The 24,096-nt window shown below is 37.3% G+C and overlaps 5 protein-coding genes and 1 long non-coding RNA gene across 6 annotated transcripts; 3 read left to right on the top strand and 3 right to left on the bottom strand.

Moving 5' to 3' along the window:
• Positions 1-3,877: 3,877 nt before the first annotated feature.
• Positions 3,878-5,470, bottom strand: LOC110774183 (S-adenosyl-L-methionine-dependent methyltransferases superfamily protein). Its single transcript, XM_021978731.2, has 4 exons — positions 5,274-5,470; positions 4,749-5,153; positions 4,399-4,668; positions 3,878-4,301 (listed from the first exon to the last, which is right to left on the bottom strand). The coding sequence occupies exons 1-4, from the start codon at positions 5,346-5,348 to the stop codon at positions 3,966-3,968; spliced, it is 1,086 nt and encodes a 361-aa protein (XP_021834423.1). The 5' UTR covers positions 5,349-5,470; the 3' UTR covers positions 3,878-3,965.
• Positions 5,471-8,984: 3,514 nt separating this feature from the next.
• On the top strand, positions 8,985-10,106 carry LOC110774132 (heavy metal-associated isoprenylated plant protein 2-like). Its single transcript, XM_021978670.2, has 2 exons — positions 8,985-9,308; positions 9,729-10,106. Exons 1-2 carry the CDS (start codon positions 9,224-9,226, stop codon positions 10,001-10,003), a joined length of 360 nt encoding a protein of 119 aa, XP_021834362.1. The 5' UTR covers positions 8,985-9,223; the 3' UTR covers positions 10,004-10,106.
• A 748-nt stretch (positions 10,107-10,854) lies between these two features.
• LOC110774166 (TIM-barrel signal transduction protein) lies at positions 10,855-15,213 on the top strand. Its single transcript, XM_021978712.2, has 9 exons — positions 10,855-11,178; positions 11,265-11,921; positions 12,392-12,598; positions 12,797-13,012; positions 13,123-13,345; positions 13,651-13,898; positions 14,206-14,384; positions 14,480-14,733; positions 14,890-15,213. The coding sequence occupies exons 1-9, from the start codon at positions 10,888-10,890 to the stop codon at positions 15,039-15,041; spliced, it is 2,427 nt and encodes an 808-aa protein (XP_021834404.2). The 5' UTR covers positions 10,855-10,887; the 3' UTR covers positions 15,042-15,213.
• Positions 15,194-18,559, bottom strand: LOC110774174 (abscisic acid 8'-hydroxylase 3-like). Its single transcript, XM_088244216.1, has 9 exons — positions 18,225-18,559; positions 17,429-17,753; positions 17,166-17,315; positions 16,747-16,998; positions 16,536-16,622; positions 16,345-16,423; positions 15,954-16,060; positions 15,664-15,782; positions 15,194-15,414 (listed from the first exon to the last, which is right to left on the bottom strand). The coding sequence occupies exons 1-9, from the start codon at positions 18,485-18,487 to the stop codon at positions 15,321-15,323; spliced, it is 1,476 nt and encodes a 491-aa protein (XP_088100342.1). The 5' UTR covers positions 18,488-18,559; the 3' UTR covers positions 15,194-15,320.
• A 1,774-nt stretch (positions 18,560-20,333) lies between these two features.
• Positions 20,334-20,939, bottom strand: LOC110773909 (uncharacterized). Its single transcript, XR_002529392.2, has 2 exons — positions 20,800-20,939; positions 20,334-20,648 (listed from the first exon to the last, which is right to left on the bottom strand). It is a non-coding gene; the product is annotated as an uncharacterized LOC110773909 (long non-coding RNA).
• On the top strand, positions 20,812-23,734 carry LOC110773898 (AAA-ATPase At3g50940). Its single transcript, XM_088244339.1, has 3 exons — positions 20,812-21,358; positions 21,481-22,098; positions 22,815-23,734. The coding sequence occupies exons 1-3, from the start codon at positions 20,957-20,959 to the stop codon at positions 23,289-23,291; spliced, it is 1,497 nt and encodes a 498-aa protein (XP_088100465.1). The 5' UTR covers positions 20,812-20,956; the 3' UTR covers positions 23,292-23,734.
• The last annotated feature ends 362 nt before the right edge of the window (positions 23,735-24,096 follow it).

Raw genomic sequence — 24,096 nt, forward strand, 5'->3', positions numbered from 1 at the left:
GGAGGGCTAAATTTTAGTCATGGACTACATTTAGCCCTATGACTGGAGATGGCCTAACAAACTTGGATTGTTGACAAGAAACACTCATTTTTAGAATAAAAAAAGTTCAATAGTTGATTCTAGTAGGTATGTAATATGGTGTATAATTGATAATGTAATGATCACTCGCACCATTAAGCATTGCCCCACCCACCCAAGCAAATCATATTATTATTATTTTTAGAGTGATCATATTCTTATTCACTGTTAAGTAACACAATTATATAGTGGATAAAACAGCAACAACCGCAAAGGAACCGTTTGTACAGTGATTTGAAGCAATTGCTACCCCAAAAAATATAAATAAAAACAACACCGACCAATCATCATAAAGTTATATGGCAATAATTTTCTAAACCAAATTGTACTTTAACTACTCCTGTGATCTCCAGACCGAAAGTCACTTCTACTTTTTTTTTTTTTTTTTTTTTTTTATCGAAAGAGATTTTATTCTTTTTCGTGAAGTGATTTTCGATTTCAACCTTACTTTCTTTGTTTTATGCATAAACAAATAGAACCCACATACCCAAATGAGCCTCTTTCTTTTTCTTTTTTTCTTTTTCTTTTTTATACAAAAATTTACAACTTATGTTTTTTTTACAATAAAAATGATTTGCCAACCAGTTTATTATTATGTTTAATTGATTAGGTAGAGGGGGAAATTGTAAGTGGCAGGTGCCAACAATGAATGCACATTTTATATATTAAGGGATTAATCAGAGTGTAAAAAAAGTTGGAGAAGTCTTTCAAAAGAAGTGCTTCTTAGGAGAAAATTGAAAACCCCACAATTATTTCCCACAAGTTGATGAAGACCTCCATTCATTCATTCATTATCTGTTGAAATCTCCAAGGTCATACTTTATTTTCCTGTGATTATTTATTTTATTGCTGCTAAATTAATTGGCAGAACAGAAAACGAAATTTGCAATACATAAAAAATATGATTGATAGCTACAACTTCATATGGATTTTTTTTATAAAAGAAAATTTTAGAGGGAGATTGGTTACTCTCACCACTAGCACCAGAGCATACCCACAACCTCGAGCTGAAGGAACTTCATATGAATTTTTGGTGCTTCTCTAGAACTTCATCATGATTAAGACTATTTTCAAAGTACTCAGTATTATTAAGGTATATTAGCCTTTGTTCCCTAAAGCAATAAGTTTCATATAATCATGGTTAGCCTTTTTTCAATCAAAATTAATATTTGACTGGTATAACTATCCTCTCTTTTTATGTTAATATATACATGATATATGCATTGCCTGCATTTGAGGTCCCAGTCCCACTCACCTGGAAAAGTAATTTAAACCCATTTAAATCTATATTCTCCAAACCACTTGTTTCATGAAATATTATTATTATTAAATTTAGGTAAAGAAGGATTAAATTATATGTAATTAGTCTATCAGAACAAATTTATGTTCAAAACTTTAGATACTTTGTCTACCAGCATGACAAGATCTAATTGAAGTCATAATATCGTTCCTAATGAGTATCTTTTTTTAACACAAACGATTAGGAAGGGGGGTTTACACAAATATTCATTAGATGCTAGGTTTCGAATAAGGATTTTACTCAGTTGTTCATGACAATATATACCAACCATAAAAGAAGAGCATCAATTCCCTTTCAAGTCATCAGACAGCACCTATTTCCAAATATTCTGCCGCAATTTTATCTCCAATTCTGCTAATAAAATCCACTCCCCTTTGCTGGTTTGGATATTAAAACTGCTTCATGGCTAAATAATAATAATCTGCTTTATCACTGAATCAGATTCCAGCATAGAACCATACCATACCATCACATGATTGATAGCCTTCTGCAGAATTTAAATCATTCTCAATTTCTTTACCCCACAGTAAATATCATCCCCAAAACTGGTTTACCCTTTTACTCTATAGTTTTTACCTAACCTCTCCTACCCACAGACCAATAATTAATGGGAAAAGCTATAACATGATATATTATGCTATATGTGAACCATCAAACCATCACAGATTTCTATTGACCAAAAAAAAAAAACCATCACAGGTTCACAGAATCACAGATCATCATCTTCCTGTGGAAAGCTTGGAGATGTGTCTCTGCATCAAAACACATTGCCTTTCCCAATGCAACTCTTGTGATGAGTTGACAAGATGTCAATCAAAACATACGTGTCTAGCAGAGATTATAAGCTCAAAATAACCCTAGGGAGGGGTCCCTGAGACAAGAAAAGAAATGGTGAAAAGAGACTGAAAAAATAAAGTGAGTTTAGATAGATTGCATGGGGCAGACTAAAATTATAATTAGCCTGAGCTGAAATGGGTAAATTAAAATTGGAAATGGGGCATTTTTATTATTCTAAGATAGCTCATCAGAAGTGGAAATTCAGTTACATGGTTCATTCATCATCGTCTCGTGTTGGAGGAATCAATCGTATTATTCGTTTGTATTATAACATGTGAATTAGTAGCATTACGTGAAGGAACTGTCTTTTATTATTTTTGTGAAGAATCGTTTGCTTGAAAAGGAAATTGGGATTTGGGAATATTTGAGGGAATGCAATATGATGGGCAATCATATCATATCACATACAAGGTAGGTGGTACAGGGAAACTTTTGGTAAAGATAAGTTAGCTTGGTTGGGGTTCTGAAATTGACAACCTTGTCTCATGTATGGTTTTGCTACGTGCTATATAGGGGACCATATCGGTCTGTTGCCTTCTCTTTTTAAATAATTGCATGTCATCATCTCTTGCAAAAGCCTGATTTTCTTGTTTGTGAAGAACTCTTTTTGTCAATTCTTACACTTTTGCTTTTTAAATTTAAGAAGATGAGAACAAAGTACATAAATCAACATTGCTTTGTACGTTATATATATCATCACAGTTTAGAACTAGCGACTTGCCTTGACACTGCTGATCTGATCGGATCCCTTCATAGCTTTCAGAAGAAAAATGTTTTGGGTTTATGAGAGAGAAAGATGAAAGAGATTACAAGAAAAAAAAATGGCTACAAAGTGAAAAAGAATAAAAGTTTTGGAGGAATTATAAGTTATATGAAGGTACACACATATGTGAGAGGTCGATCGACTGATAATAAAAAAAAATCTCTGTTTTGAAGCAATTCAATCAAGCCAATTCAACTCAATTAAAAATTAGGTTGGATTAGTAGTTACAAATATTTACACATGTACCTGAGATTCAATTTCTCCGTTTTCCAATATTTCTTGTAAATAAATATAAAGCTAGGTTGTCAATTTCATTTTTAACTTTGAGGTCAATTTTGACAAATAGAAAAACAGAGCCTTGAAATGAAGAAGAAAAAAAGAAAGAGAAAAACCTTAATAGGCCCAATTAAAAGAACCCACTTGACTACTTGAGCCCAAAATGACTACTGGAGCTCAATAGGCTTTGTTTTCTTTTTCTTTTTCTTCTTCTTTCTTGGGCCAATAGCTGGAGCGTAATATAACTATTACATTTTTTAATGTAAACTTGGGAAAACACGGTGGCTAATTTGGATAAATTTTTTTCTCAGTCAAATTATATTTTCATGTAAAACTCAGTTACCAAAAAAGTATTTAACCCAAACATAAAATAAATTATATGCAAAGCAATATCACTACCTTTTTCAAATAAAAGCTACATCACTAATGCAAACTCTTCTCCTTCATCCTCTCAGTTGATGGATAATAATATTTCACAGATTATTTCTTTTTCCTTTATTTTGCGGTGATTTCTGACTATTAACACAGGCCGCCCTCATTGTCTTGGCCAATTGGCCTAACCCACGTTTGCCTGGAATTTTTTTTCGTTGATCTCATTAAATCTAACACTAGACCAGCATGAGTTTCTTTGTAAACTAGACTTAGAATTAAAACTCACAATCACAATATATAAGATCAGAGTTGTTGCAACAACATCCCTGTGGCTTACATTCATAATTTTCTAAGTACAATCCCAAAACTGATGGGGTTAATGTCTCCTTTGGCAGATTCCTCATCAATCAATCTTCCATAAGTCTCAAACAAACTGTCCAAGAGTTTTTCTCCAAAATGCTTGGCAATCATTGATTCTTGAATAGCCCTCACAGTCCTTGCACAACTTGTTCCATAGCTCTCATTATCCTTGTCCCCCCTCTGATCCAGCTCTAGCACCTCCAACCTGTCCAATTCAAAAGAACCCTCTTTCCTCACTTCATCTTCTATTTCATCTCTGGATGGAGCATAGAAATGCACATCATATGAATCAAGCTTTTCCTCCTCCACTTCTCCCTAAAATCCAAAACAGAAAAAAAAAAAAAAAAAAAAAAATTTAAAGCTCCATAAGTGTTTAAGTCATCTCTGGATGGCGTGCATATATTATTAGTACCTTGGAAACCAAAATGGCAATGGACTGAGAGAGAAGCTCCCAGAAGAAAGAGTTGCCTCTGTCAACATGATCAGGGCCTTTCCTTCCCAGCAAGATCAACACCATTCTTCCTCCTACAGTCAACTCCTCAGACCTTGACTTAAGGAACAAAGTGAAGTCTTCTTGAAATTGCTTCAGGTAAGCTTGAGACACTCCAGGAGGGCTTGATTCAGAAATGTGAACACTTCCTGTGTTTATTGACTTCCCCTGCTCATAGATGGCTGGAGGAACCTGCATGGCATTTTGGTCATTACATAAACAGTAAAAAAGCAAATTAATAAATATGAAATTACGGAATCTGAATATCGCACTCTAGAGAGCCAGTGTAAACTGCAGGATGAGTAGACAAAGTGCAAGGAATTGTTGGGAAAAAGTCTTCCATAAAATGAGCCTGGATAGCCTCCTATATAAATAGGGGCAGACCCATCATTTCTTTCTTTGCTGAGGCCTTTAGAGAAGTCTGGCAAGGCCTTGAAGATGGAGTTGAAGTCATTGGATGGAAGATCATTAAGGTACACTCTGAACTCCGGTGTTGGGTGAAAGATTTTTCTACTTGTCCCTTGGACTGCTTCAATGATGTCTTTGATAATTGATAGGGTGTTGGGGCCAGATGAACAACCCAAGTCAGCTATGCCTAAGCTCTTTGGAGTTGTGGTGAGGTAAAGTTCTTGTATTGCCTCTAATGTTATGTCCTTCACCATATCAGAAACCTCCTTCTGTCACAACAGAAAATCAAAAACACAAAAAAGAAGAAGAAGAACATGTAAGGAAATAAACATTGTGAAATCAAATTGCTAAGTGAGAGTGAGAGAGAGAGAGAAGAGAGAGAGAGAGACCTGCAATGAAGAATTTCTTGCATAGCTAGTATGGCCAACCCCTCCATTCATGTGGAAGACTTTCTCTACATCCATGCTTGTTGAAGCTGCCTTGAACTTGGTGGTGCTTTGCTTTGTTTACTGTTATTATAAAGGCAAGTTCAAATGATGCATCTCTTTACCCTTTGGGGGCACCTATCCTTTTTTAAATATATATATTCTTCATCATGGTAATTCATATTGCCTTTTCATAATCCAACTGTAATGATTATGGGTACAGTTTGTGGCTTGGCAACCTATCTCCAAAATGGGCCATCATTGCTTTGCTTAATCTGAACAGTAGAGAAAATCTCGTATTCTATTGGACATTGCCTAAGCTTAATCTCTTGGTAAACAAGCACTAAAAATGTTTAACATAGCATAAAACACGGCAATTTTTACTGCAGAAAGTATGACATTTCTTACTTTTGACTTGGAATTGTCTTTCAAAAACTTCAGGCTTTGGTCATTATCTGCTCCTCAATTTGAAAAGTCTGTTTGTTGGCCAATGACCCACTTTCGTGCCTGAAATGAAGTCATATTGATGGAGATGGTTCAAGCTTTTAGTGCATGATGATAAGGCTTATAAGCTGGCTTTGGTCCCAAACTTTTCCCAAGTTGTCTGGGGAAGCAGTACCTGCGAATCACAGAGACACACTGTTTACCATGGTTGAAATTTTTTGAGATACTTTACCTGGTTGTCTATATCTTGTCACAAAGAGCACGCCTGGTGGACACATGTCGGCTGAGGGGGCAGTAACTGGTTCCCATGAGGCTGTGTTATCGAGCACATACATGAACTTCAAAGATGAGTCCCAGAATTGGTCCATGCTACTACAATTACAGAATCAATAAACAGATTGTGGATCACCATGTATGATTGCTATTTGGAATAGCTTGGAACAAGTGGACGTTGGGTTTATTGGGCTTAGAGCACCAAATGGAAACAAATAATTATCGAATAAAAAACAGAAAATGCTTCGTATTAGTTAGGTTACCAAGTATAAAATGACTCTTCTAACAGTTCCTACATGAGCCTGTTTTATAACCATAGGTCATAATTGAGACAAGTGTACTGTAATTATTCTCCAACCACAAAAAAAGTACTGTAATTATGCACAGAGGTCATAATTGAGCCACGCGTCAACAGGGTTGTGGTCAATTCCAAAAGATTAGTAGTACTGAAACACTGTTACGTGATATAATCATTTTAGGTGTTATAATATAGACGGACATACTTTCATGTCTAGTGTTAATCAACAAAACACATGTTACAATATATGTGATAGGTTTTAACATGTGGTAGTGTTTTAGTACCATCCAATAATTTCTCGTTAGGTTAGTATACCTTATTATTTTTCCAATAATTTGAATAAAAGAATATCTAGAACTTTTAAATATATAGTTTCATCTATTGAATTAAATAACAAATGATTACATTGAAAAGATGATTTGATTGTCTTAAAAAAAAAAGATGATTTGATTGAGAAATTTTGTGTCACTAGTACAAATATGAGTACATCCCTCTTCTTGCTTTATTTTTTTGGCTATTTTAAGGAAAAAAACATCTCTTAGGCATGGGCTAATTACATTTTGGGCCTAAATGCTTTGTTAAAAATCTGTCAAACCCAAATGGAAAATAATTTCTACCCAGAAAGTTTCCAGGTTCATAAATAAATTTGACTTTTGTTTCAACTGTGAACTCCATAATAACATGTAATGTTATTAATTTAAAATCAACCACGTTTTCTTCCCACTTATCATGCACTACAAAAATAAAACACATTTAAAAAAAAAAAACAGATGTGTTTGTCGTGGAGTTTATGTCCATTTACAAGAACTACAAGCATGACGGGGTTGTGGTGGACCGCTGAAAGAGGAGCAAAGCAGACGAAGGAGAAAAAAAGCAGACACACATATGAGGCCAATAATTCTCCTTTTTTGTTATGGCTTTTTAGCTTTTGCTTCTCAATCATAATGCGTTTGGCAATCAATGCTTTTCTTGTCTTCTTGGCCTCAGCTCATTGTGACCTAACTTCAGAGAGAATCTACGGAATCATTTTAAAGCCGTGGAGCTTATTTCATTTACTTTTCAGAAGATAGACTGTCTGTCCTCCTGCACATAGTCCATTGGTTATTGGCCCCCCTTTGCTTATGAGGAGGAACTCTTTTGTGAATATGCACTTTTGGTTTGAGGGTTCAATGCAATGGAGTACCAGCAAAGTCAACTTTATCCACCTCTCATGGTTTGTAGACTCTACTCTTTGATTTTCAAACCGGAGTAATTTTTGGGTGAGACTGTCGTATACTCCACTCGTTCAATCCACCTTCACATTCCTCTCACTTTCTCATTTATAGAGACACGCGACTGTAACATGTCTCTCAAACAATGTTGTGAGATGAGTTTATCTCTTTAATTGCGCGCCGGATGGCACTGATCCATTGCTTTGCTTGATAGCTTAATTTGGTTTCATCGCTTTGAAGATAAACATGTGATAAATCAGAAAGTCCATGATCAATTCTAGTTCTACAAGAACTAATTAAGATAGGAGAGTGAACCCTACAACATGTGAGCAAATAAGACAGTACATAAATGGACAAAGAGATCTAACGAGGAAGCTACACACTGTATTGCCATTGCAACTTAGTTATCTTGTATCCTAAAGAAACAAAAAAGAAAACATAGAAATTATGGGAATTCATAAATAATTTACATAAACAGTTGAAGAGACAAACATGCACCTTTCTTTGTTTACAACGACAATTAGGTGGGCTATCTCCACCTGCTTATTTATATTTGTTATTGTTGGTTTGTGTTTAGCCGATTGTACATGTTGATGGAAGACATTATTCTACGACTCCTAGAATCACTGTCAACGATTTCTTAATCAGTTGGTAGATGCTTCTGCTTGCTTCATAAATTCCAGACCTTTTTTTTTTTTCTTTCTTTCTAAATTCTATCCATCACTCTATGTGCAGACAAAAAAATGAAGTATGAAAAAAAAAAAAAATCAATTGTCAAAACGCTTTCATACAGCCAGTTATATACAAGGAAGAAAATTTCCTTCGATAGAGAGACATAAACTTCATTTCCTTTATTATAAAATGTGTTGTTTTTAGTAATTAAAGTAAAATCAATTGTATCGTAAAGGTTAAAATGGCAAAAATAATATATATTTTGTAATTTTATTTGGTTTTGTGACAAAGTCAAACACCAGACATGGCATGCATGCATCTTGATGATCTCTCCACTTTGTTAATTAAAAGAACCTGGCATGCATCTTGATGATTGCAGACAAGATGTCTTAAGTTCGAATCTCCACGGCATTATAGTTGCGTGTAAGAGAAATCCCACTCTATGAAGTTTAGACTATCGCTTGTACTAATAAAAAAGGATTATAAACTTATAATAGTCAAATTAGTCCCTATACTTTGATTGATGGGATCACATTTGTCAACATACAACTCCTGTTCTTTAGTCTAATATATGTAATATTTTTCTAGTCAGCTTGTGTCTTGAATTTCCTCATATTGGTGTAACTTCTACTCCTTTTAGGTTAGGTTATTGGGTTATTTAATAGGAGTGCCATATGGTGGACGGTGGTTGATGGCATGGGGAATCAAATTGTTGTCAAATAAAACAAGTCAATGAAACATATAGGAGGCTTCATCTTTCATCATGTTGATATAATATATGCTGGGTCAGGATATATATATATAAAGGACATGTTGGACAAGGGACAGCCTAAGAGATGAGCCTAGCAAGAAAAAGGTGAGCAACCCAAAGCTCTATATTACACATTTAGTTCTCTTCCTAGCTGAGATGATCTTCTTTAAATAACACTATATATGTCAAGAATCCACCCATCTAGCTAGTTTAGGAGATACTGAAAAACAGAGAGAGAGAGAGAGTATATATTTGTAGCTCTTCAATGGTACAAAGGACTGTCCTGAAGGTTGACATATCATGCCTAAAATGCAAGAAGAAGCTGATCAAGGCAGTGAGTGGCCTGCAAGGTAACACGATCATGTCCCTTTTGAATCTTGTTTTCCCATAGGTATAGATTTCTTTTACCATCACTTTCTCTACCTATGGAACAAGAATCCATAGCCATGATGTAGGGAATATATGATATATGTTAACGTTAGTCGTTTATGTATACGATAAATGCTAACGTCAGTTGTTTATGTCTGCATAGATGAATACTAATTGTTGATTGATATAGACCTCATGAACTACGTATAAATTAATGCTCAAAAACCTATCACGCCGGTGCACGTGTGAACTATTTACAACAGCAAAACTCGAGCGAAGATTAAACCTCGTGTGAACTATTAATTAGGATCATATATCTAGCTAATTTGGTCTTGTAGGTGTTGTTTATAAGTGGTTTTTTTGTTGTTATTTCTGAGTTATTTCTTGTCAATGAATTGCAGGTGTGGATAAAGTTGAAGCTGATGCAGCCAAGGGAACTTTGACTGTAACAGGCGATTGTGATCCCTATGACATAATAGTTCGCACTAGAAAAGTTGGCAAATTTGTTGAAGTAGTGAGTATTGGGCCTCCTCCTGCTCCAGCTAAACCTGCAGAGAAAAAGCCTGAACAGAAGAAGGAGGAAAAGAAACCAGACCCGAGGCCCCAACATATTTGCATTCCCTATGACTATGCTATTGTATGTGATGAGCCCAACCCCTCTTGCTGTATCATGTGATAAAGTCAAATAGTCAATCCATCATTATTTTGTTTAGGTCAATGATTTTTGTATGATGGTGTTCGTCCGATCTGGTTTATGTAAATTCAATTATTATGTAGTATCATTTACCTTTTTTTTTTTATCTGAACCACGAGGTGGTTCTGGATGGGCCCCAATTATGGGTGGCACCTTTAAGCCTTAACCACAATTCAAATTAATCTCCGCTCACACCGGATCAGCCCGTAAGAGATAAAGTGCTGATCAAAGTGGTGACTCCATACGAGAGCAGGGATCAAACCCCTAACCTCTCTTAAGGAATGAGAGTGTCAAACCACTCACACCAACCACCTTGGTTTAGTATCATTTACCTTAATTGTGTTGCAACATCATATTCTCCGATGATACCATTTTTGTTCTCATTTGTGTTGCAACATTTTCAAACGATTTTTGTTCTCTCCCCCCTTCAGCCAACCAATGCCACCCACAACACTCTTTTTCCAATGTTATTACCGCCCAAGGATAAATGATAGATATGTTATTTTAATTCGAGTTTGTTCTTTTTTAACAAGTGATATTTACGGTAGGAAGATTCGAATTCAGCACTTCGATTCAGGAATATTACTTCGCTACAAACCCTTTCAGATGCAAGTAGATGATTATAAGTACTATTTCTGTAAATTTATTATAATTATTATTATTATTTGAATGAAGGATGAAATTCTGCAATTTGATTATTAATTTTTGTGTACTTAAAAGGAAAAAAATTGTGGTTATGGCTTTTAAAAGAAAAAACAAAAGATGCTTTCCAAAAAAAGAAAAGAAAAAAAAGGTGGGTGACGCGGCTCCAAATCCAGACTTTGCTTGAAATTACAGATTTCACCACCCAACCACCCGGAAATGGAATGCACGACGTTTTGCCTCACTCTTCACTTCCAGAAGCCGTCACCGAGCTCTCATCTCACTCTCTCACTCTCACCTCCTCAATTTCTTCTCCACAGTCCACGTCACACTTCTCAGCACTCGCGTCCTTGACTCAATTCCTTAACTCGGAGAAACTCAGTATGGCGTCCGATCATAAACCTCTCCGAGTCTTCTGTATCGGAACCGCCGATACAAAGCTCGACGAGCTCCGATTCCTCGCCGAGTCAGTCCGATCCCATCTCAACGCGTTCTCCAGTACTTCCTCGCTCAAGGTAAATCCATCTCTCTCTGTCTCCAATACTATCTTGCTCACGTAGTTTTGAATAACTCCGATACGGAAATTCAATGTCCGATACAGGTCCAAGTCTCGGTGGTCGACGTTTCGGCCAGTCAGAGCGAGACCGATAACAAAACAACCGATTTCGCTTTCGTTTCGAGAAAGGAGGTTTTGTTTCACTATTCTGAAGCATCGGGCCAGCTTCGTGAACTTCCGGAGGACAGAGGCGAAGCTGTTGCTGTAATGAGCAAAGCGCTTGAGAAATTTTTAGCGAAATCTCAAAACGACGGCGTTTTGGCCGGTGCAATAGGGCTCGGAGGCAGTGGAGGCACGGCTCTCATATCTCCTGCCCTAAGATCTCTCCCAATCGGAATGCCTAAGCTCATCGTATCGACCGTAGCGAGCGGTCGAACCGATCACTATGTGGGAGAATCCGACCTGGTGCTGTACCCGTCGATAGTCGATGTATGTGGGATTAATAGCGTGAACCGGGTTGTGTTTAACAATGCTGCTGCTGCGTTTTGTGGGATGGTGATTGGGAGAGTTGAGAGAGATGGAGATTCGTGCGGTGGGGCAGAGAAATCGACGGTAGGGCTTACCATGTTCGGGGTCACGACTCAGTGCGTGAATGCTGTTAAAGAGAGATTGGTTAAGGAGGGGTATGAGACACTGGTTTTTCATGCCACTGGGGTTGGAGGCAGGGCCATGGAGTCTCTGGTTAGTGATGGGTTTATAAAGGTAATGTCTTTTTTATTGGAAATTTATTCATTTGTGTTTATTGAAATGTACAAGTTCAGTGTTAGAAGTTTTTTCAGTAGAACTTTAGGGATGAACATATAAAAATGTGAACTTGGTCAAGTTTTTATTTTTGAGAACCGTTTGCAGAGTAGGGGAACATGGCACTGGTTGATAGTTTGATTGCTGAAGCTTGAGATATGATCGGTTTCTCATTTTTGTATGTAAATTCTTGAATAGATGTACTCATTGCCAAGCTTAGGCTGAGGATGGATATCAGTTTAAGTGCAGAGTTTATATTCTTTCTTGATAAAGTTTACTTGGTAGAGACCTTTACATTACATGCATTGCTCTGTCTCTCACTGTTTGTTAGACCTTTAGTATTGTGTTAATCTTATTGTGGGGCTTTCATTTGTTTTCTTTTGTTTCTTTCTATTCTTCATGTTCACTCCTTTCCGTATGGTTTTACATAGGGTGTTTTGGATATCACAACAACAGAGGTTGCAGATTATGTGGTTGGAGGGGTGATGGCTTGCGATACTTCCCGCTTTGATGCCACCATAGGGAAAAGGATTCCTTTAGTTCTAAGTGTCGGAGCTTTGGATATGGTGAACTTTGGAGCTAAGGACACCATACCATCCAATTTTCAACACAGAAAGATTCATGAACATAATAAGCAGGTGATCACTGATAAGTCTCTAACACGATATAACACTAGAAGATTAAGGACCTGTCTGGAAGTGTTCAGATCATATATAGAATCTTAAAAGCACAATGAATGTGAAACATGTCAATTTCATATATGATCATTTGACAAACAAGTTAGCATTAGGGTGTTGTGTGTGTATGACATGGAAACAATACTTGTCATTTTTCAGGTTTCAATCATGAGAACCACAGTAGATGAGAACAAGAAATTTGCTAGCTTTATAGCAGATAAATTGAACAAATCATCATCAAAAGTTGTTGTTTGCCTGCCACAAAAGGGTATCTCTGCTTTGGATGCACCAGGGAAGCCTTTCTATGATCCGGAGGCCACTGCTTCTCTGATTAACGAAATGCAGAGGCTGATCCAGACAAATGAAGATCGGCAGGTACTATTATTGTCCATCAAGTGGTTTGTTTCAATGCTTAAACCTTCTCTAGTTGCTTGGGTTTCATGTGCAGGACCAACTTTACTATTGAAATGGTGCATTTTTAATAGGTAAAGGTGTACCCTCATCATATAAATGACCACGAGTTTGCAAATGCATTGGTTGACTCATTTTTAGAGATTAGTACGAAGAGCTCTATCCGGTCTCCTCCTTCCCAAGTTTCTATTCCTGAATCTAATCAACAAGCTCATGAAAGTTCTGTTTCCAAGATGAATTTCTCAAGCTCTGGGACCATTCTGCGGAACCTGATTGACTTCCCAGATGCAAGACCAGGTTGGAGTTTATACCATATTCATTTTCTTTGTGACGTTATCAATCATCAGGAGCTTTAATTAAATCAGAAGCATTTGATATCCAACAGATGCATGTGTTGTATTACAACACGTGGATGTTAGCCACTTGAGGCATGGAATGTATAGCATCTGGCTTGATCTTCATTTTTTCATGCTTTGGGTCATAAATGTCAGCATTTTATTGTGAAATATAGAGCAACTTAGCTCAATAAATAGAACTCCAGATTTTGTTTTATGTCATTATTGGAGTCAGATCTAATGAGTAACTTATTACTTATGTTGCAGAAACGTTGCAACGAACTAGGGCTATATTGCAGCAACTCAAAGATCAAATAAATAGAGGAATTCCAATTATAGGGGCAGGTGCCGGGACAGGCATATCTGCAAAGTTTGAGGAAGCTGGTGGTGTTGATCTTATAGTGGTGTACAATTCAGGTCGCTTTCGCATGGCAGGAAGAGGTTCATTGGCAGGCTTATTGCCTTTTGCTGATGCAAATGCCGTAGTACTAGACATGGCCAATGAAGTCTTGCCAGTAAGTTTCAACGGCTTCGTATTCTAAAACTTTAAAAGAGTGCTTCTTCAGTCATTCACTGTTTATTGGTTTGAAATTTTTGTGTGAAAGATTGTCTTCATATAATCCAAATTTCTCTGTGATCTAATTGATTTCTCCTGCTAATGCAACTAAAATAAATATTCAAATATTCAAATTCTTGGTTAGGAAGTGAAACTAAACTGTAAAATTTAAGACCGACAAGTCAAATTCGTAATGCAATACCTTACCAGCTCTGATGTCCCTTTTAAAATCATCTCTTGCTGATGTGGAGCTGATGATAGTGTAGGTGGTGAAGAAGGTGCCTGTTCTTGCTGGGGTATGTGGCACTGATCCTTTTCGCCGAATGGATTTCTTCCTGAGGCAGGTGGAGTCAATTGGATTCTCTGGGGTCCAAAATTTTCCAACGGTTGGTCTCTTTGACGGTAATTTTAGACAAAATCTTGAAGAAACTGGAATGGGATACCGGTAGGTATTAAACATATCTTTTTTAAAACTTAAACATTTAGGAATATTATTTATGCATTCTGTAGTTACAACTTTTTTCTTAATGTATTGATCAGATTGGAGGTTGAGATGATTGAAAAAGCACATAAGATGGGGCTCTTGACAACTCCATATGCTTTCAATCAAGATGAAGCTGTGCAAATGGCATCGGGTGGGGCTGATATCATAGTGGCCCATATGGGACTCACTACATCCGGCTCTATAGGGGCAAAGACGGCTGTTTCAATTGAGGAAAGTGTAGTTCGTGTACAAAATATTGCAGATGCTGCACACAGGATCAATCCTAATGTCATTGTGCTCTGCCATGGTGGTATGATCTTGGAAACTTTGTTTTTCTTATAAATTTTTTATTTGCGGGGTTGCTTCGTGTGGTGAATTTGCATGGGAAAGTATATTTGATCTTATATGAAGCCTTTTTCATCTTTAGCTACCAACATGAAGATTATTGATTTGGTGCAATTTGCAGGACCGATCTCTGGTCCAAGAGAGGCAGAATTTATACTTAAGAACACCAAGGGAGTTCATGGGTTTTATGGGGCATCAAGCGTGGAAAGGCTACCTGTTGAACAAGCTATAACCTCCACGGTCCAACAATACAAATCAATATCCATTAACTGAAGTATGATCCGCCTGTTCTCGGAAGCCCAAATGCTGATATCATGTGCTATTGTATTTGCTTGGTTGCATCATCAAAATGTACAAGTTGATGTTGATATGGTTGTCTCAAGAATCTAGTACCACTTGTAAAATTATACGATCTGATCAATAATAATTATAATTTGGTAAAGAAGTGGTATATTGTTCTACAAAATATCATAACCCTACACTTGCATGCATCATATGCTTACACACGTACAACCATAACTTTTGAGGCATACAATTCATAGGCACAATGCTTTATAAGGCTCTCAAGGTAATCGGACACCCACTTCTTAATCTCGGAATGTGTGCATTCCTCGCTAGGCTAGTATCCAGATCATCAACTGTCCACCTACACAGTATTCGGAAGAGTTTAAGATTCATCAATACATGGACTTTGTTTAACGTCAGTCGCCTACGAGTGTGCATGTGATTTTACTGTTGAAAAACGACTAAAAACATGTACACGTGCATGGGCGACTGGTCGCCTACGAGTGTGCAAGTGATTTTACTGTTGAAAAAAGACAAAACATCTGCACATACGTGGGCGACTGGTCATAGTATTTGCGGATGCCTTTTTTATCCTTTAATTCCAACTCACCTGTATCCACTAGTGAGACGGTGTAAAAAGACCAGCATTGTCACCTTGGCCATGTTCATTCCCAAGCATGTCCTGGGTCCTGACCCAAATGGTATAAAGCTATATGGCTTTTGTATTTCCTGGAGAATAAATCACACAAGGGACAAATAAAATCACTCAGTGCCTAATAGTTTATGACTACGGTGATGTCAATACCAAGACATTAATGGAAAATGAGGTGTTGGGTAGAGAGAGAGAGAGAGAGAGAGAGAGAGAGAGAGAGAGAGAGAGAGAGAGAGAGAGGTGGTTACATCAAATCTAGATGGGTTGAATTGCATTGGCTCTGCATACAAATCTGGGTCGTTGTGTATGCAAGTCGCGTCAATGTTCACATGCCAACCTTTCTTTATTTCAAAGCCTGCAATCAAACATATCAATTAAACAAGTTCTTGTATTAAGGGAAAGATTGACAAAGAATACATGACAAGGGAAGCATTTCCACTAAATTCATGGCTTCCAACATAACAAATTTTTGTATGTGTCAGTTATATATAACTTCTCTCACGAAATATGCACGTGAATCCATTATATAACAGTGGAGCTCATGTGCATACTGCAACAAGAGGGCGAGAGAGACGGTTTAAACAGGCACATAGAATAATTTTTTTGCTTTCAAAAGGTTTTTCAGTTCAATGTAGTTGCCTTCAATAGTGCAGTCAGTGAGTGCAACGCGAGGAAACCACAGAAGGACATTTGAGATCCTCAATGTCTCTTTGACAACCTGGAAAAAACACCACCATCCATACCCAAAGATGTCACCACTGTCAGTCCAAAACAGGTGAAAAAGATTATAAACTTTTTTTTTTCCTATTAATCTAGTATGTGGAGATAACCTTCAAACAGTAGGGCATGTTTTTAAAATCTTCTAGGGTGGCTGAAGCTCCATCTGGCCTAGCTCTGGCTATTGACAACTGTTCCTCCTGTATTGATCTCAAAATATTCATCTCAATTTTTTTCCACATAAATATATTTATCTCGAACAAACAACACTGAAATTGCTACTGGGATTTATGCAATATGCAGATGCACTTTAGAATTACTTGCCCTCAGTCTTTCCTGTGCTTCTCTGTTCCCATCAAGAAACTTAACACTCCACATCATTGCAGCGGAAGTGGTGGTCTGCCCTGCAATTATCAATGTCAATAGGTTGTCCATAATCTCTGAGTCTTGGAGCTTTTCATTGGGAGGGCATGAATCTCTTTCTAACATAGACTGTAGGAAGTCTTCTGCAGACTCGTTTCCACTTCTTCTTCTCCCAATAATGTCTTTGAAGGTTTCCATTAGACGTCGACGTGCCTGTTTCAACACTGCTGTTAGTATACTATTTAAGATAAAAACAAATTTTTTCTTTAATCAGATCCCCAAGAACTTATAAATCGTTAGGAAATAGGCCAACAATGTAAATCAGTTAATGCCATCCTTCACGTGCAGTCTCATCGTGCACGCGGGGATGCCCGAGTTACCTTGATGCCTTTGTAATATCTGGTGCCTGGGATCATGTAAGGAAAGGTTAACATTGCATCCGAGACCGCAGTGCAGTCTTTGTCGATCTTTCGGAGCAAGGAGTCATCCGTGACACTCAATAGCATGTTGCACATTGCGTTAAATGTCATCTGCATAACAGATATATATTCAGAGAGATCAGCTACAATTATTCCAAAAATCCAAAAATGGATGCAGTATTATTATAAAAGAAAAAACAGTGACGGTTTTGTTGTGCTGTTACCTTCATGCTGAAGTCAAGCACCGCAAAGCTTTTCCCGCCGCCTTCTAATTTCTTCAGCTCTTGGCACAACACTTTATCAAACTTCTGAACAAATGTTGATAAAGAGTTCATGGAGAAAGGTTCTGAAAGAAGGCGCCTAATCCTCTTATGGTCCTCATGCGGCACACACAGCAAGCTCTTCGCTCCAACACAGTCTGCCATTGATTTCACATACCCTTTGTTGAATTTCGCAAAGTCATCAGAAAAAATGGCTCTTGCGCCCCCTGTGCTGGGAACAAACACATGGATCTGTCCAAAAATCCTTGTTTTGAACCACTTCCCGTGCCTAGTTTCACCACAATCATCAATTCAACGTGCTATCAATATGAAGTTAATAAATACAACATACAATATATAAACAAAAAATGACTATTTTTTTGGGAATGAAAAAAGTCATGCATCTCACTAATTCCTAGCTCGTATTTCGATCGAAAAATGATTATAGGACCAGTAGACCACAGATCAATACAGTAAAGTTTGTCTTGAAAGTGAGATTAACAGTTAAGACCACATCATTTTTCTGGTGCACTTGCAGCCCAAGAATCACCTTAGGCAAGTTCCCTTTGCATGAATGTCTAATATGGTTTCTAGGATGAAAGGCACTTGTTGCAGGCTCAATACCAAAGAAGCAAAATCGAATTTAGCGTCATGGTTGATGTAGGACACAAGTTGATCATGTATTCTAACTATTCTTGGAAAATACTATAATTCCAACTTTTACCTTTTAAGATAGCAATGGAATAACAGAAAAACTAACCATATTCGTCGGAGCCGGACAAATTCATAGCATCCTTTTATACTGCTAGTTGCAGAAAGAAGAGAAAGGGTTTCACCAACAAAGGGCAACCCCAACCGACCCGGGATGCCACCACCTCTGTAACTTGTAGTGGTCATGTCCGAACTTCTCCAAGCTATTTTGGAGACCAAAAATGTTAACCCAATAGAAAACACTGCAACAATGAAAACATCATAGTAGTTCCTCACAAGGAAGAGGAGCTCCTCCTCTGATAGATTCAACATCTCTTAGCTTTCCTGAACCAGTCTCTACTGATATCAAGAAAATATTAAGGGGTCTTTAGCCTCCTAGGTTGTGTAAGTGTTGGTTGCTTGCATTCTACATAAATACACCTGTAATGTTTCGAATGAGACAGAGTAATGATTTTAATTTTCCGATATTTTTTTGTGGAGCATCTTACTGAGGGAGAATGACACATATTTGGGCAGATTCACATGAATTAATTGGTAAAAAGGCAAGTTAAATCCTGAGAGTTGTGCATGTAAATGGTAACTAAATCATAGTGGATTGAGCTGTATGACCTTTCAATTCCTTACATAATTCTGATGCAGACTAAAAATTCCAAGTAGGTCAGTCTTGTGCATGCTCATGATTTAATGGTAGATGTTGCTCCATTATTTATTGAATACATAGTGACCCAACAATGATTGAGATCTTACAACATTAAGATTCATGAGCATCCAAATATAATGGACCAAAGGCAAAATTAAGATTTAAAAGAATAAAGAAATAGTTGATTGATGACGACTTGGTAGGGCAAAGAGGTGGCAGATGTTGAGGTCGCGGTAATGGTGGGATATACAACAGATTGGCATATTATAAATGAACAGGTACAAGAAAGAAAGCCCACCTCCATTAATGGTTTTAAGGATTCTCAGCTATATAATGTGGCCTAAATGAAACTAGCTAGACCTTGATGATTGGAAAGGAATTATATACTATACATATATGTTGATGGAAACCTAAAAAAAAGAAGAAGACAGACAGATTGGAGTGGTGTGGCCTCCTGGCCATGATGCTCAAAATACCAATTAACTTGTTCCAGGCAGGTAGGAGGTCAATGCTTTAGTTACCATGTGATTACTTGCAGGGAGCCCCCCACCCCAAAATGACCAAACTCGGATATTTTCAATTTTTTTTGGGTTTGAATTCTTGAAAACAATTTTATTTTCCATTTTTTAATTTTTTTGTAAACTGTTTCTACTTTTCTTATATAGATTTTTTTTTTCTTGATCATGTCATTAAGCACACAAAACAATTATTTTAAAAAAAAATTTGAATCTTTGTTTTGGTTTTTCGTTACATCAACTGTAATGGGTCATATATCAAAATCAAAGTGGCAATGTGCAGGAGCTACGCGACAGAGAAAACGGAGACTCTGACGAAAGAGTGCTATGAGTTGTTGAAGGGGATAAGGGACATCGAGCCCTAGTGCTTGTGTTACATCATGCAGCGTGCCAACATCGGCATCAATGAGATCAAGAAGGGGAAGAGGGACGAAGAGAGAGATGGAGAGAGAGGGATCGAGCAAAAACATTCTGAAAACAAACTTGTTATGTTTTCAAATTTTTTGGTTTTTTTGAGTTATTTTTAGGTTTGAATTTTCAAAAATGAGCCTTTGAAATAGGTTTTTTAAGTTTTGGACTCAAAAACTGTTTTTGAGTTTAAAAAGTTGAATTCAAATTCAATACCAAACAACCTCTTCGATACGATCTCTTCAAGAAGTTGTATTCTTCAAAATCCTAAAGAATATGTTCGGACATTTTTTTTTTTCCATTCATCAACTTATGTTTTTTTCAGTACAAGCGATTACACACTGAGGGGAGTGAACAAGGGAGGGGGAATTACATACACAGGGGTTCGAACCAATGACATCAATTCACTCTACCAACTGAGTTAGAACAACTTATCTTTTTTATGATAGTTGAATTCATTGTATTTTCTGACAAAGTAAAAACTGTCACTTGACCAATTGACTATTAGCACAATTGATCGGAAGCCTTCAAAATTCCGAATGTGACAAACAAAGTTAGTGTAGTGGTTACGGTTGATTAGAGGTTCAAGTCCCCATAAAGATGCCAAGAATATTGGTACAAAGCTGAATTTGGTACATGGATATTGGGTCATATTTCATTTTGAAACCCACATGAGTAGCTCTACATTGTCCTTCAACGCTTTTAACGAGCCCAAAGCAAACTGTAGAGTATAGGGGCAAAACTTAATTTGAAAGAAAAGTCGTCTTGACGCAGCAAGTCAACTTTTAACCCATTCCGCACGAAGACAATGTTGTAGACTTTGACCAATTGTCCCACCAAACACTTCTTTTTCATTGGTCTTCGCTTTTGCCCTTTTTCATACGACAATTCTTTTTCTTCAAGTTTGGTCCTACGGATGATCATACCATACGAAATTATGCAATATTTGAATGGAAGATTATGATAAGTAATTTGATAATATAAAATAAAAGAATGCCTAAGTTTATGAAAATAAGTAATAAAAATCAATAAACGTGAATTAAGTTAGCTGATTAGTGCACCTCGAAGAATCCAAGTCAAAATGGCTAAGGAAGAAGCAGCGATGTTTCTCTTCAGAATTTTGAGTTGAAGTCTGTTTTTTAAACATGAACATTTGCTTTATAAATAGAGGGTAGAGAACCATATACTCGTTAAGTCCTAGTTGATCAAAATCCCAAAATGGCCTCATCATCTTCTGCTGAAACCAAACTGGCCACAGCCAAGACAGTTCTTTCAACAGCAGCCTCTGTGGCTGCCACAGCAATGTTGGTAAGGTCAATAGCCCAAGATTTCCTCCCCCATGAGATCCAACACTACTTCTTCTCTGGAATCAGCAGCCTCTTCTCTCGCTTCTCCTCCCAACTCACCATGGTCATTGAAGAGTTCGATGGCCTTGTCAACAACCAAATATATGAGGCTGCAGAAATCTACTTGGGCAGCAAAGTCTCCCCATCAACACACAGACTCAAAGTCAGCAAACCCGAGAAGGAAAACAACTTCACCATCACCATGGAAAGCAATCAGGAGATTGTGGATGTCTTTAATGGGGTTAAGTTCAATTGGATCTTGGTCTCCAGGCATGTTTTCAGTTTTTCGATAAATTAGCCTTGCAACTTTTTCGAGCATTGTTATATTTATCTCGTAACAAAAGATACTTATATTGTCTGTGAATTTACACTTGCGTATACCTTGTGTACAGGCAGGTTGAGTCGATGAACTTCCACAACCCTCGTGACCTAAACTCCACACTGAGATCAGAAGTGAGATCCTTTGAGCTCAGCTTCCACAAGAAACAAAGAGACTTGGTGCTAAACTCTTACCTCCCTCACATTGTTAAACAATCAAAGTCCATGAAGCAAGAAAAGAAGACCCTGAAAATCTTCACGGTTGACTATCAGAACATGTACTGCAACATAGCAGAAGCATGGATCCCCACAAACCTCGATCACCCGGCAACGTTCGAAACCCTGGCTTTGGACTCGGAGGTCAAAAGCTTCATTCTTCAAGACCTTGAGAGGTTCATAAAGAGGAAGGAGTATTATAGAAAAGTTGGCAAGGCTTGGAAGAGAGGGTATTTGTTGTATGGCCCACCAGGGACAGGGAAGTCGAGCTTGATTGCTGCAATGGCCAATCATTTGAACTTTGATATCTATGACTTGGAACTCACTGAGTTGAGGAGCAACTCGGAGCTTAGGAGGTTGTTGGTTGCCATGGCTAATAGGTCTATATTGGTAGTGGAGGATATTGACTGCACCATTGAGTTTCAAGATCGAATGGCTGAGTGTAGAGCTTCACACCCACATGGGTCCCAGGAGAAACAGGTCAGTTTACTTTCTTCTTGTGCCTTTGTTTTATTCTGCCGACTTGGTGTTTGGTATATTGACTAATTCTTTTTCTTTCTTTATATTTTGTTTCATGTTTCTTTTGTTTAACTGTGGAAAATGTCTTTGCTGAACTTGAATGGCTAGAGAGAGAGAGAGAGAGAGAGAGAGAGAGAAACAAATGCTAAACTTCCATAAGAATAATTATTATTTTCATATGTGTTTCCCTTCACATCCAAAAATAATAATCTTTGGTTAAGCCTAAATGTTCGAATTATGATAGATAAAGAGTTTGATCGCTTCTGTTAAAAACAAAATAAGAAAAAGTGTAAAAATAAAATAAAAATGATGGTGTTTCCCCAAGTTCAATGCCATTGTCCTATTTGGAATAGCATGAAGACAGGCCAAAGACATAGCACATGCCATATTGTAGAAAATTTGGTCTGATTGCAATAATTATAATAGACAAATATGTGCAGATTCAAGGCAAGGACTTCCAGGCAGCTTCAGTGAAAGTTCCTTTCGATGCATAAAAAGCCAATGAGTTTCTGCCACGTTGAGTATTATTCGTGTTATAATTTTCCATGTTGATTGAGACTGGTCCAAATCTTTCCGTGGTTTCAAAACTTATGATGATGTTAAACGTAATGATTGAATTAATTGTTGTTTAGTTTTATGCTTTGTGGTCCTAATAATTTTGTTGCGACACGCCACAGGTGACACTATCAGGTTTGCTCAATTTCATTGATGGGCTGTGGTCAAGCTGTGGAGATGAGAGAATTATAGTGTTCACAACCAACCACAAGGAGAAGCTTGACCCTGCACTGTTGCGCCCTGGTCGCATGGATGTTCATGTCCATATGTCCTATTGCAGCCCATCTGGCTTTAGGCTTCTGGCAGCCAATTACCTTGGAATTAAAGACCACCTGTTGTTTGGGGAGATTGAGGAACAGATTGACATGACTAAAGTGACCCCTGCAGAAGTAGCTGAGCAACTGATCAAGAGTGATGAGCCTGGCATTGCACTGCAAGGCCTGATTGAGTTTCTGAAAGTGAAGAAGAAGGAGAATGAGGAAGCTGATGAGGAGGCTAAAAGGAAGCAAGCAGAAGGAGAAGCTAGAGAAGCTGAGGCTGAGGCTGAGATTAAGGACAAGAAAGATGATAATGATGAAAAAAATAGTGAGAAAAAGTAGATGATTAATTATGACAATAAATCAAGTGGTAATTAGAATTGGTGTCCCTTTGGAAGCATCAATTTCCATCACATTGATTTCTGAGTTCCATGAGGCTTTTACTTTGCTTGTGATTGTTTTGTTAGGGGGACCATATATATATATATATATATATATTTCTAATGTGGGCTGTCTTTATTCATGACCATAAACTTTGTTGGGTTTATAACTATAAAAATGTTATAAAAATACCCAACTGAGTTTCTGCTTTGGATCAGCAAAAGTTGACATCCCAATACATTTTCGCTTTTATGCTTGGATTAGTAGATGAATTGTAGGTCCTAAGATGTGAGACTTTTAAGCTTAGGAGGAAAACTTTCCTTTTGAAATTTCCCCATAATCTTTAAGCATTTTGTAGTGGAAAGTTGAAATAGAATCTGCTTTTTTGGCTCTGTTTCATTGAATTTGATTTGAAGTGGCCCATTGAGATCTTCAACTTGAAATCTGCTTTGCTTTGCTTTCATCTGTGTAGATTACGCCAAGTAAAAAGTATGGTCAGTCAATATTTGGATGAGATGGATTGATAAGGATTATAAGAAGCGAAAAATAATATTGATTCAAATAGATTTAATGCATATGCAGCAGCTGTGGCTTGGCTTGCTTGCCAAGGCCTTTCTCAGAAACTTTATGTCTTCTTTATCATTTTTAGCTTTTGGCAAGACTTCAAAAGGCGACTTGGGGAGGCTTTGAGCTGTGAAATATGTCAGGGTTAAAATGGTTTTCTCTTTAAAGTTTCAGTTTTAAAATGGTTAGTTAAGAATAAAAA

The sequence above is a fragment of the Prunus avium genome, chromosome 7 (assembly GCF_965620075.1).
Source record: "Prunus avium chromosome 7, drPruAviu1.hap1.1, whole genome shotgun sequence".
Taxonomy (NCBI): domain Eukaryota; kingdom Viridiplantae; phylum Streptophyta; class Magnoliopsida; order Rosales; family Rosaceae; genus Prunus; species Prunus avium.

What these genes read in the sequence shown, in the direction of transcription:
- LOC110774183 (XM_021978731.2), bottom strand. Translation starts at nt 5,348, where the DNA reads ATGGATGTAGAGAAAGTCTTCCACATGAATGGAGGGGTTGGCCATACT. An exon ending in CAAGAAATTCTTCATTGCAG is followed by an intron (nt 5,154 to 5,273) that starts GTCTCTCTCTCT and finishes CTGTTGTGACAG; the next exon opens with AAGGAGGTTTCTGATATGGT. An exon ending in GTTTACACTGGCTCTCTAGA is followed by an intron (nt 4,669 to 4,748) that starts GTGCGATATTCA and finishes AATGCCATGCAG; the next exon opens with GTTCCTCCAGCCATCTATGA.
- LOC110774132 (XM_021978670.2), top strand. Translation starts at nt 9,224, where the DNA reads ATGGTACAAAGGACTGTCCTGAAGGTTGACATATCATGCCTAAAATGC. An exon ending in GGCAGTGAGTGGCCTGCAAG is followed by an intron (nt 9,309 to 9,728) that starts GTAACACGATCA and finishes AATGAATTGCAG; the next exon opens with GTGTGGATAAAGTTGAAGCT.
- LOC110774166 (XM_021978712.2), top strand. Translation starts at nt 10,888, where the DNA reads ATGCACGACGTTTTGCCTCACTCTTCACTTCCAGAAGCCGTCACCGAG. An exon ending in CTTCCCAGATGCAAGACCAG is followed by an intron (nt 13,346 to 13,650) that starts GTTGGAGTTTAT and finishes CTTATGTTGCAG; the next exon opens with AAACGTTGCAACGAACTAGG. An exon ending in CATTGTGCTCTGCCATGGTG is followed by an intron (nt 14,734 to 14,889) that starts GTATGATCTTGG and finishes TGCAATTTGCAG; the next exon opens with GACCGATCTCTGGTCCAAGA.
- LOC110774174 (XM_088244216.1), bottom strand. Translation starts at nt 18,487, where the DNA reads ATGTTGAATCTATCAGAGGAGGAGCTCCTCTTCCTTGTGAGGAACTAC. An exon ending in GATATTACAAAGGCATCAAG is followed by an intron (nt 16,999 to 17,165) that starts GTAACTCGGGCA and finishes GTGTTGAAACAG; the next exon opens with GCACGTCGACGTCTAATGGA. An exon ending in CGTCTCACTAGTGGATACAG is followed by an intron (nt 15,415 to 15,663) that starts GTGAGTTGGAAT and finishes AATACTGTGTAG; the next exon opens with GTGGACAGTTGATGATCTGG.
- LOC110773898 (XM_088244339.1), top strand. Translation starts at nt 20,957, where the DNA reads ATGGCCTCATCATCTTCTGCTGAAACCAAACTGGCCACAGCCAAGACA. An exon ending in GGATCTTGGTCTCCAGGCAT is followed by an intron (nt 21,359 to 21,480) that starts GTTTTCAGTTTT and finishes GTGTACAGGCAG; the next exon opens with GTTGAGTCGATGAACTTCCA. An exon ending in ATGGGTCCCAGGAGAAACAG is followed by an intron (nt 22,099 to 22,814) that starts GTCAGTTTACTT and finishes GACACGCCACAG; the next exon opens with GTGACACTATCAGGTTTGCT.